General features: G+C 48.8%; 1 protein-coding gene across 1 annotated transcript in view; it reads left to right on the top strand.

Moving 5' to 3' along the window:
- Nos2 (nitric oxide synthase 2) overlaps positions 1-12,527 on the top strand; it is a 33,436-nt gene that overhangs the window by 4,801 nt on the left and 16,108 nt on the right. Inside the window, exons 3-10 of the mRNA XM_021176044.3 lie at positions 34-156; positions 1,814-1,962; positions 5,592-5,754; positions 6,622-6,713; positions 7,780-7,921; positions 8,019-8,158; positions 10,172-10,346; positions 10,441-10,542. Coding sequence (XP_021031703.2) covers positions 34-156; positions 1,814-1,962; positions 5,592-5,754; positions 6,622-6,713; positions 7,780-7,921; positions 8,019-8,158; positions 10,172-10,346; positions 10,441-10,542 — 1,086 coding nt within the window. The remainder of the gene's footprint in view (positions 1-33; positions 157-1,813; positions 1,963-5,591; positions 5,755-6,621; positions 6,714-7,779; positions 7,922-8,018; positions 8,159-10,171; positions 10,347-10,440; positions 10,543-12,527) is intronic.

Here is a 12,527-nt window from a genome sequence, read left to right as displayed (position 1 = left end):
ATTTGGAAAACTCTGGATGTTTACCCATCTTAGAATGTTCCAGAATCCCTGGACAAGCTGCACGTGACTCCATCGACCCGTCCACAATATGTGAGGATCAAAAACTGGGGCAGTGGAGAGATTTTGCATGACACTCTTCACCACAAGGCCACATCGGTAAGAAGTCTGGGGGCTGGGAAACACCACCTTTGTCCCAACTAGTTCCATCATAAGGGCCCTTTGTGGGTCTATCACATATTTCCTGGTCTTACTAGACAGCCATCTTCTCAGACAAAAGAGGTTGGGAAGTCTGTCTTTATAAATTATAGCAGGAAGTAGGAGAGGTTAACTACTGGGCTAGACAGCAGATAACCTAAGAGGTCAGACAAAAAGCTACAGAAACCAGTTACTATTTTCTTAGATTTCAAGAGTATCTGCAAATTGTCTATTAGAATTGCCCAAAGCTGGACTGAACTGGCAGAGAAAACTTCCTGTCTCTTTAAGGACATCGAGGTAAGCCAGGCAGTGGTGGCGCACGCCTTTAATCCCAGCACTTGGGAGGCAGAGGCAGGCAGATCTCTGAGTTCGAAGCCAGCCTGGTCTACAGAGTGAGTTTCAGGACAGCCACGGCTACACAGCGAAACCCTGTCTCAGAAAAAAAAAAAAAAAAAAAAAAAAAAAGATAGTGAGGTAACAGTGGTTTAAGCAGCCAGTGAACGAAACTAATTACCCTTTCGGGTTCCTTTCTACCTTTAAGTTCCCTACTCTGACTCGGAATTCACGCTATGAGCCTGAGCAGTGCACCAGTGCTCACATGTAATTCCTTTGGTGGATGTCCATGAATCCTAGACCAGCCTGGGCTACATAGTGAGTTCAGGGACAAGCCAGAGCTACACTGCGAGACCTTGTCTCAGAACAACAGTAATAACAACAAAACATAAAATACGCCAGGTGTGGTATATACCTTTAATCTCAGGAGGCAGCGGAAGAGGCAAGTGTAACTCTGTGAGTTCGAGGCCAGTCTGGTCTACGAAGGAGTCCAGGACAGCCAGGGTTCTGAGAAACCGTGTCTCAAAACACCAAAACCAAAACCAAAAAAAAAAAAAAAAAAAAAGAAAGACCCATAAAACAAAACAAAGGGGGAGAGAGAGAGAGAGAGAATGAATAATTCATACTGTGTTCATAAAGTGGGAAAGAATCTTTGAAGGCAGGATGATTTCCTGGACCCCTAGAAACTGTGTCTATAATGCCAGCTTGGAAGATAGAGGCAGGATTGGAAGCTCACAGTGACCTGCTGTTTAGTGAGTTTGAGACCAGCCTGAGTCACAGATGATCTTGTCTCAAAACCCAACAGCAAACCTCAGCAACAAAGCAAAACAGAGAGACGCCACAGTTGACATGTGGACATCCATCTTACTGGCATTTCTTTCCAAGCCTCCCCTGACTTTGGAATAACCATTCTCTCATTCAGCTTCTCTGGGCCGACACTGGAGCCGTGTTCCCTGAGGAGCTAGCCGGGTCTCTTTAGAAAGGAAAGCAGACGGAGAGATACCCACTAGGAGGAAGCAGTAGAGTTTTCTCACAGGCTGTCACTGTATCTTTAGCTTACTGGAGAACAGAGAGAAGCCAGCTCACACCCACCGAGTCTCAGGAAAGGAGAGGGGAGCTAGGCTTGGAGAAAGCTTGGTTGACCCCAAGGAGAAGGAGCCTGCATAGGGTCATTGTGAGCATACCGGCCAGAGAATGACCAGGCTTATGACTGGTTTGTAGCATGGGGGTCTTGGTGGGATGAAGTAGGGAGTAGGGGCCCTACTCAGCCCATTTCTCTTTCCAGGATTTCACTTGCAAGTCCAAATCTTGCTTGGGGTCCATCATGAACCCCAAGAGTTTGACCAGAGGACCCAGAGACAAGCCTATCCCTCTGGAGGAGCTCCTGCCTCAAGCCATTGAGTTCATCAACCAGTATTATGGCTCCTTTAAAGAGTAAGTCTGGCTTTCGTCAGGGTGACATCCCCTCTGCCCTACTCCCTGGGGCTGACCTGTTTCCTATTGTCCCACTCTGATCGGTGAACTCTGCATTCTCCAGACTTGATGGGGCTAAAGTAGGCTTAGGCACTGCAAAAATGTCTGAAAGTTTGGAGGAAAGTGTAACTGGTTTTGGATTCTGGCGCCACCAGGTCACTGCTGAGTCCTGGAGAAATCCATTGGGTCTCAACCTCCTCATCTGTAAAGTGGGCATCTTATAGCATGACTCACTAGACAGCCATGAGATGTGTGCAAATTTAGAACAGTGTTCTAGCCTAGGGGCTATAATACAGTGACTTGGAATGAATCCTTTTATCCTGAAATAGAAGGACATTTAGAGACTGTCTGGTCAGGACTCTCCTCCTACAGATGTGAGCAAGATTCCCAGAGACAGCACTGATATCAGCCTAGTCTAGCTAGAGTCTGGGAGACCTGACTTGCTGGGGTGCTACATCTCTGGAGTGCTCTCAATTTATGCCATAATGCTTCCATGAGTCCAGTGCCCAGACCCCTTTATTCTTTGGGGTGCTGTTGTTGTTTTGTTTTTTGTTTTATTTATTTACTTGTTTGGTTGGTTGTAGCCCTGGCTGTCCTGGAACTCACTCTGTAGACCAGGCTGGCCTCGAACTCAGAAATCTGCCTGCCTCTGTCTCCCAAATGCTGGGATTAAAGGTGTGAGCCACCACTGCCCCGAGAGACCCTTTATTCTTAAGCCCACTAGTCAGTCACTCCAAACACCAAGTATTGTCCAGCATGGAAGGCAATTATTTTTTATTGCCAGTTGCCAATGTTGTTGTCAATACAGTTGCAATCATGGCGTGGCTGTGTGGCCTTGGTAAGAGTTGGGATCCAAGCAGCCATCTTCTGAAGTTCAAGCCTGGCAAGTGCCTTGGTTTTCTTCCTCAAAATATCTATTATAAAATACCTACCTTGTAGGAGTTTATATGAAGATTAAATGAATTAGAGGCTACAAATAGCTAGGAACAGTGTCGGCCTGTAATGAGTGCAACTGAGATCTTGGTTACCTCGTACGTATTCAAGCTTTTAAACATCTGTTTACTTGGTGGGGAATGGGGTACTTGAGCCACAGCAAGTTCATGAAGGTCAGACAAGCTGTGGAGGTTGGGCATCTCCTTCCACAGTGCAGGCTCCTGGGGTTGACTGAGGTCATCAGACTTGGTATCAAACGTCTTTACCTGCTCAGCCCCTCATTGGCCCCTTTACCCTCTGGCCCCTCATTGTTTTGGAGACAGCATCTCATGAAATAATGAAGGCTGGCTTCTGCCCACAATTGTTCTTGAGAGTGCTGGGGTGACAGGTACAGGGGATACTGTCTAATTATAGAACATTGCTGACTGACTGATTTACCTGTCCAGTTGTAAGAATGACTGTCAGAGACAGCGAATGTCTGCTCTGGCAGCTGGGGACAATGTGGCAGTGTCATTTTGTGGCACAGCCTCACACAGCAGTTCCACCTGGGGCGTGGAGACACAGAAGGGTATCTGGTACCCAGAGCAGGATTCTTGGGGAATCCCTGTTCCACCTCTGTACAGCCCTGGAATGCCAGAGCCGGGAGGGCGCTTGACAAGAGGTCTCTATCGTCTAGAGTAGTGCTTCTCAGCCTTACCTGGGAGCTGGCAGAACACTGATGACTGGTCCCCCCTGGGTCAAGGTCAACCATCTTGGGAAAGGCTGTTTGCAGATTTGTGAAGGGTGGAGGCCTGTGGGGGCACTGTCTTTCCTGTAAGCATGTATCTGGGGCTTTCAGTTTCCCTGATCTACCCACTCTGTTGTTAACAAGTGGCTGTTTGGGGGTCTGGGATTCTGGATAGGCTTCATCTGGCCATTTTTTTAATTTGTCACCAAGCACATGAAAAACCCTGAGTTGCTGGGTTAACTCTGAGAGCTAGGTGTGGGCGACACAGCTCTCTATAGATAAATGGGCAGATCTTAGGAGGACTCCAAGTTCAAGGATTGCCTGGGTGACAGGATGAATACAGGCCAGTCTGAGCAACGTAGAGAGAACATGTCTCAAAATAAACGGTTCAAAAAACAAGTGCTGGGGCCACAGCTGAGCATGTATGTAGCTCAGTGGTAGGATAAGCCTGGTTTGGCATCCTGCTTTTCTTTTGAGGCAGGTATTCACTATGTTGCCCAGGCTGGCCTGAGTTTACCTAATTTACACAAACTCGCCTGGAAATTACAAGTGGGTGTGGAGAGACAAAGCCTGCCTATGGTTTGCTCCACGTTCTGTTCTGAGTCCAGAAGGCCAGAGAAACAATGGTCTCCCTCCTGACACTCCTGTGAAAGACAGAGGCTCCCGTTCCTTCCTGCTACCATAGTTACTGTGCTTTTCATTACAGCAAGAGGATGGCTTTGCTCAGGACCTGTCCACTCCTTAGATTACAACAGGAGAGGCCAAAACTCTTCCAAAGAAATCAGGCCCACTCCTGGGTAAATGACACCAAGTTTTCCTCTTTCTCCTTGACGCGGTGTTGCCAGAACCTCAGACACTGCTGTTTTCGTGTTTGGGTAGAGTGGGGTGTATTTCTAGAATCTTCCTCTGATGATGAAGGACACTCACCTCACCTAGAAGTTCCTCCTCACAGGGATCACTAGAGACAAACATCGCTGAATGTTTTGTCTTCAAGTCTTTCTGTAGTCAAAAAGGAGTTGCCAAGACCCTCCGCCTGCCCCTCCGCCTGCCCCGAAGGCTGTTCATTCCAAGTCCTCCTGCTGACCTGAATCCCAAGTTCATTCTTTAAATAATTTTGTTTGTTGCCATTTCGAAAGCCTCTGGTGGTGCTGGTTGGAAATCTCAAGGTTGCTGTGGTGTGTGTGTGTGTGTGTGTGTGTGTGTGTGTGTGTGTGTGTGTGGTGTGTTTCAAAGTCTTTGCGACCAGGCTCCTCTCCCTTGGAATTATTTTGAAGTATGCTTAAATCAGTGAGTGTAGCTCTGTTAGGTGGGCTCTAGGGTCCTTCAAGTTGAGTCCTGACCTCAGGTCTTGTCCAGGCCTGCCTTGAGTTTTGAGGAGCCCTCGAGGCTTGCTTCTCCCCTTGGGTGGAAGGTGGGAGGTCCTGTCCACGACAGACAGTTTGGAGCCTGGGGCTGGCAGCGAGACCACCTGGAACTATGTCCTCTCTGTTACTAGGCTTGTGTTCTTGAGCCTGGGACTGTACACTCTAGAGTCTTAAGACTGCCAAGCAAACACAGCAGTGCCTCCTAAGTGACTTGTAGTGGCATGTAGCTGCACTCTCAGGTATTTGAGAGGGGGAGGCCAGAGGGTTAGAAGTTCTAGGCTAGACAAGACCTTGTTATGACTATAATAATCAGCAGGGTCCAGTGTAGGAACATAAGTGTGGTTTTTCTCCCAATAGGACTCAAGATGGAGATGGCAGAGTATTAAAAATTGGCCCCTAGTAAGCAAAGAGTGGGTCACAAAGCCAGCCCTACAGAGGACAATGTCCCAAGGGGCACAATTTGCCCTTCTAGTGTCCAAAATCAGTTCTTGCTTTCTGGGGATTGAATTAATCTCCATGTAAGGTCTTGCTATTGTTGGTCTTCCTGACAATTTCCTGTCCCCCAGGGCAAAAATAGAGGAACATCTGGCCAGGCTGGAAGCTGTAACAAAGGAAATAGAAACAACAGGAACCTACCAACTCACTCTGGATGAGCTCATCTTTGCCACCAAGATGGCCTGGAGGAATGCCCCTCGCTGCATCGGCAGGATCCAGTGGTCCAACTTGCAGGTGAGTCTTACGGGCAGAGCAGAAGGAGGAACAGGGGTGGGCAGGCCCTGAGACAGAGCAAGTGGCCAGGGCTCTGCTGACTACATCTAAACCCTGAGGTGAGGCGCCTAGAATCTTATTTTAGCACCAGGGTCTCTAAATGACCCACCCTATGTAAAATGTTGGGGACCACATGCCATCATGAGACAACCAGCAACCTTGGATGTCTTATTCCTGAGGCCTTGGTGCTACAAATGTTTGCTTCCAGTGTTTGCGTTCCTGGCCCTAGAGAGCATTTTATTTATCCTGACCTCCTGGGCCATTGTCTCCTTGGAGGGTCATTTGGGCAGGGGTGGGGGGTTGGGTCCTATTGAGTGCACTTGGACTGAGAAAATCCAGGAGTCTCAATGGTGGTACACTCCCATGGCCAAGATCCAGGCTAAGGCTGTGGGGATCCTGCTTTTTGGTTCTTTTCTTCTTTTAAGATTTATTTATTTGTTTTATGTATATGAGTACACCATTGCTCTCTTCAGATACACCAGAAGAGGGCATCAGATCTCATTACAGATGGTGGTGAGCCACCATGTGGTTGCTGGGAATTGAACTCAGGACCTCTGGAAGAGCAGTTGGTACTATTAACCACTGAATCATCTCTCCAGCCCCTTTTGGTTCTTTAAAGCCAGACACTTTTGGTAATTTAGTTTTACTGGGGCCTTCTGAATGGGATTCTCTGATCCCTTGTCTCAAGAGTAGGGCAGCCTAGAGAAGGGCACAGGGGATGCAGAGAGGAGGGTGTGACCCTGTGAGAGAAATGCCCTCTGTCCCCAAGGACTTTCAGTCAGCCCCAAGCCTCTGTCCTCACAATCTTCCATGGTGTGCCCTGTGCAGGTCTTTGACGCTCGGAACTGTAGCACAGCACAGGAAATGTTTCAGTACATCTGCAGACACATACTTTACGCCACCAACAACGGCAACATCAGGTGAGACACCTTTCCCAGCTGTGCTGGGCCCAACCGACCACTCACTCTCAGGCAGAAGAGGCTGGAGAGCACAGGAGAGGGGCCTCTGGCTCCAGGAGAAACTAAGGAGAGAGAAAAGAATCCAAGACTTAGCTTTTCCAGGACATGAAATGGCAAGGCAGCCTCCTCCCCATTAGCTTCTGTTATAGCCCAGCTCTTCCCCAACCCCTTTCTAACTTAGAACCACAGGGCTGTTACATCCTTAGGAAGTTACTTTGAGCAGGCCATGGTGACACAAGCCTGTTATCCAAGCACTTGGAAAGGTGGAAGCAGAAGAAGGATCAAGGGTTCAAAGCCATCCTTGGCTACATAGCACCTTCAAGGCTAGCCTGGGCTCCATGTGTTCCTGCCTTAAAAACAAAATAAAACCAAAACAAAGAAAACCATTTTCTTAGTTGGGCATGGTGGTACATAACAGCAATTTAAGCAGTGGCAGGCTGAGGCAGGAGGATTACCATGAGTTCCAGGCCAGTCTGGGTCACATTGACAGACCTTGTCTTGTTTTTAAAAAGAATCTACTCAGAAGGCAGAGGCGGGTGGATCTCTGTGAGTTCAAGGCTAGCCTAGTCTATATAGTGCTCAGTCTGTCATTCACTGTCATGCAAAAAACACTTGGTGTGCACCTAATGGGGATTCAGCACAGGACTAGGCCAGGGGCCAGGGAAAAGAAGGTGACAAGGTGGCGTACAGAGGTGACTGAGACCCTAGAATGCAGCTCCATCCAGCTGCAAACCTATGGTGCACAGCCACCAAGGGTGAGAAAAAAGGATCCAGTAGCAAAAGCCATGTGTGTGTGTGTGTGTGTGTGTGTGTGTGTGTGTGTGTGTGTAAGGGACATGAAGCTTCCCAGAGTGGTGGCCCCTTGTTGGTCTTGATGGTTAGGGAGAAGCTGGCAGGAGGAGGAGGGGGGTGATATCAGGGTGATTGGGGTGCAGGGAAGAGCGGAGGGAGGTTGGCTGGGAACCCCTGACCCACTCACTCCAACCTGGGACAGTTGATAAACTACTCTGTCCCTGTTCTGGGGAAGGTCGGCCATCACTGTGTTCCCCCAGCGGAGTGACAGCAAACATGACTTCAGGCTCTGGAATTCACAGCTCATCCGGTACGCTGGCTACCAGATGCCCGATGGCACCATCAGAGGGGATGCTGCCACCTTGGAGTTCACTCAGGTACTGATCCAGCCTCTCCTAGGTCCCTGTGGGCAGGGGACCCTGAGCAAATGTGGGGCCTGGGCCTGCAGACTTACTGGGCTCCTCTCTCCCTCAGTTGTGCATCGACCTAGGCTGGAAGCCCCGCTATGGCCGCTTCGATGTGCTGCCTCTGGTCCTGCAGGCTGACGGTCAAGATCCAGAGGTCTTTGAAATCCCTCCTGATCTTGTGTTGGAGGTGACCATGGAGCATCCCAAGTAAGTCCCCCAGGGTACGGGTTATGTGCATGCAAGCCCATCTCAGGCAGCACCCACAGGACAGATGCTGCAAGGCCTCTTTGTCCTCTGCAGCAGCTCTGGCCTTTCCTCTCCAGCTTTATGTGGAACTGCTGATGGTTACCAAGGGAACAGCAACCTAGCAAACAGGGTCCTGGGAGAGTGGGAGGCAGTGACTTAAGGAGAGCCCCTGAGCTTCTGTCTGAGCAAAACCAGGCTTTTTTCTCACCTCCCAACAACTTCTTTAATTTTTTTCTTTTATTTATTTAGTGTGTATATGTGAATGTGTGTGCTTGTGTGTATACCTGTATGTGACTGTATGTGTGTATAGGTGTGCATGTTTGCGTGTGTGTGTATATGATATGTGAGGTATATGTGGTATGTTTATAGTCATGTGTATGTTGTTTGTATGTATGGTATGTGTGGTGTATGTGGTGTATGTTTATGTTTGTAAGTGTGGTGTGCTTGTATGTTTCTGTGTGTGATGTGTATGTGTGGTTATGTGTGTGTGTGTGTGTGTGTGTGTGTGTGTGCTCAGAGGTCACTTGCAGGAGTCAGTTGATTTGCTCCTACCATATGGGTCCTAGGGATTGAACTCAGCTTATCTGTCAGACATGGTAGCTACCTCATGCCCTTACCTGCTGAGCTACCTCAATGGCCTCCTCCCAGCTTTCTTAGGAAAAGGGCAACCCTCCCAGACAGAGGAAGTGTAGGCCCACAAGGACTTTAAGAGTGCAGCTGGGCCAGGCAGTGGTGGCACACGCCTTTAATCCCGGCACTTGGGAGCAGAGGCAGGCGGATTTCCAGCCTGGTCTACAGAGTGAGTTCCAGGACAGTCAGGGCTACACAGAGAAACCCTGTCTTGAAAAACAAACAAACAAACAAAGAGTGCAGCTGGTTGAACCTCTGCAAAATGCCTCCATATGTGGAGGTTTACCAGCTAGCAGGTACTGACAGCTCCTGTCCTTTGAACATACTGAACTCAGTCCTGCCTCAGGACCTCTGTTCCGCTTCCCTGCCTGATATGCCCTTTCCTCGGAATTCTGCAAGGCTCCAGTTTTCCCATCAAAAGGTATTTCCTATGACATCACTGCACCTCGGAGAAGTCTCTCCTGATCACCTATCTTCAACCCCACACCACACTTCACTTCGTTTCTCATTTTCTCACTGGTGTATTTATTTACCCCTCATAGTCTGTAGTCAAACGGCCTATAGTCTGGATGCTGGGCTGCAACTTTGGGAATAGAATCTTACTTTTTACCTATAAAGTGCAGGGCACATAGTAGGTGCTTAGTTATAGATATTTAGAATGTCTAACTATCCAATGAATGATACTATGTTTGCAATAATCCCATGAGTTTGTTGTTATCGGCTCTGTGTCTATGATGGGGATACCAAGGCTCCGAGGAGCTAAAAGGACCCTGGTCAGTGCTTGAACCCCAGCTGTCTGGGTGCCTGAGTCCTTTGCTGCTACATTATGTTGGAGTCTCAGCATTTAGTCTGGTATACACCTGACCTATTAGCACGAATGACTGAGTAAAGAGATGTCTTCTATAATGAATGACCCTAGGTGTTCCCTGCTTTCTCTCCTGTGTGTGTGCGTGTGTGTGTGCGCGCACGCGCGTGCATGCATGTGACTGAGATCATCTCTTCAAAAGGACTCTCTAGTGCTCGGGCTAGGGCTCAGCTGAGTATGATTGCTTAGCATGCTTGAAGCCCTAGCTTTGCTCCCCAGCAGTGCATAAACTGGGTGTGGGTGACACATGCCTATAATTCAGGCCCTTGGGAGACAGAATCAGGAGGATCAAAAGTTCAAGGCCATCCTCAGCTACAGAAAATCAAGGCCAGTCTTGGAAATGAGACCCTGTCTCAAAACAACAAAGAAAAGGAAGGATTTGTTTGGTTGATCCTTTTACTGAAGTTAATTATTTTTTGACTGGGGAGAGAGGGCAATAAAGATGACCCTAACTGCAGCTGGCTCTGCCTTCCTGCCAGGTACGAGTGGTTCCAGGAGCTCGGGCTGAAGTGGTATGCACTGCCTGCCGTGGCCAATATGCTACTGGAGGTGGGTGGCCTCGAATTCCCAGCCTGCCCCTTCAATGGTTGGTACATGGGCACCGAGATTGGAGTTCGAGACTTCTGTGACACACAGCGCTACAACATCCTGGAGGTGATGAGGGTTACCAAGCTGGGACAGCTGGAGGATCGGGATGGGGGACCCACTCCCCCCAAACTGCCTCACCTTTATCACTTGGCTTCTCTAGGAAGTGGGCAGAAGGATGGGCCTGGAGACCCACACACTGGCCTCCCTCTGGAAAGACCGGGCTGTCACGGAGATCAATATCGCTGTGCTCCATAGTTTCCAGGTATGCCAGGTGTCTTGGGGGTTGGTAGAGGTTTTGGCAAGAAGGTCACTTGATCCAGGTATTTGTCTGGCACTTGATGTCCCCTTTACAGCATCATTCATTCATGTGTGCATTCATTCATGCTTGCTGGGTGCTGAGACACAGCATTAGTGCTGGTTTAGCGCTGGGCAACTCCTTTCCTCCCAAGGCTGCCTGCTCCTGTACTTGAGCACTGTAGGCAGCTTGGCTTCCTTTGCTCCAGGATGTTGCTTAGAGACCCCTCATCCTGGCTGCATCTCCAGGGCCTTCCTCCCTGCCCGATCATTCCCACTATGCACCAACATTCCTGCCAATCCCTGGCTCCATCTTCTTCTCCTGCTCCTGTTACAGCCAATGAGACCCATTTCCTCACACTGCCTCTTCCTTGGCCACTAGCAGCCTCCTTTCTGACTCCCTGGGACATCTGAAATTCTTGCAGGGTTCAAAGATTCAGAAAAAAGGGATCCTAACGCAGGACCATAGCTCTCCTAAGCACATGCCATGGTGTGTGTAAAGGTCAGAGGACAGCTAACAGGACTCTGTTCTCTGCTTTCAGTATATGGGTTCTAGGGATCAAACCCAACTTGACTGACTTGGCAGCAAGCACCTTTACTCCTGAGCCATCTCGCTGGCCCCCTTACTTTTTCTCCCACCCCGTATCTTCTTCTTTTAAATCACCCCACGACCAGGTCCTTCCCTCCTTAAAGAAGGGAAGGCTCCACTTGGGAAGTTTTTATTTTACAAGGATGTGAAGGCACTGTGAATCTAGAGCAACTCTATTTGGGGTTTTAAAAATTCTTTTTTTTCTTTCATTTTATTTTATGTGTATGGATGTTTTGCCTGCACCACATGTGTGCAGTACCTGGCCAGAAGAGGGCATTATATCCATTAATGGAGTTACAAAGGATTGTGAGCTGCCATGTGGTTGCTGGGAATCAAACCAAGATCTTCTGGAAGAAGGAAGAACAGTCAGTGCTCTTAACCACTGAGCCATCCTTCCAGCCCCCTACTTGGCTTTGTTGTTGTTTGAGACCTTGACTTCTCTCTAAAACTCTTTTTTTGGTTTTTTTATTTTGAGACAAGGTTACCCAGGCTGATCTTCAGTCACTCTGTTGTCTAGGCAGGCCTTAAACTCAGGTCAGCCTCCAGAGTCTCTGTGCTGATGGGCCTGTATGGTTAACCGCATAAGGAATTTTAATTTCGATCTTTCCTGGACTAACGATGATGGCCAGATGCTCTTTTGAAGCCGGACAGCAGCAGCAAGCTACAGCCTCAGCCAGCTATGGCAGCTACAAGGACTAGAAGCTGACACTGTAGTGTGTTGTATAGTCAAGCTACAATGGTTGGGAGGCTTTATCAAAAAGTGCTTTATCAAAAAGACTTGAGATGGAGTCTCACGTACCCTAGGCTGGCCTCACACCTGCTATGTAACCTCTGATCTTCTTGTCTACCTCCATAGTGCTGGGATGACAGGTGTGAGCTACCACATCTGAGTCATTTGTTGTCTTTTTTTAATGTAGTGCTGGGCATTGAACCTCCAGGGCTTGGTGCATGCTAGACCAGCAGGCTATGTTAGCTGAGCTACACCCTAGTCCCCATTCGATGTGTTCTTGACTGAAGATACTTTCATCTTGTGATGGGCCCATTGGCATGGAGCCCTATCATGAGTCAAGCAGCAGCTGTATATGAGTTTTAAAGTGTGTGGTTTGACTCATGAGCCTGACATCAGGTGGCAGCTGCCAACCTTGCCTCATCCTTCCCCAGGAAGGCCCCTTCCCTGGCCAACTTGAAACTACCCCTTAAGACTCTTTGCAGCTGTCCTGACTCCCACCTCTCCTCTAGACCTATCCCAGACACTAGGGTTTCCCCCTCGGTCCCCACTCTGTCCCCTCTCTGTCCCTCCCAAGCAACCTTTGCTTGCCTCTGTCACAAATCCCACTAGGCCTCATAAAAATAGCTGATTTCCT

This window comes from Mus caroli, unplaced genomic scaffold (assembly GCF_978045245.1).
Source record: "Mus caroli unplaced genomic scaffold, Mus_caroli_1 scaffold_13, whole genome shotgun sequence".
Lineage (NCBI taxonomy): Eukaryota > Metazoa > Chordata > Mammalia > Rodentia > Muridae > Mus > Mus caroli.
This window is presented reverse-complemented; position numbering and strand designations above follow the sequence as displayed.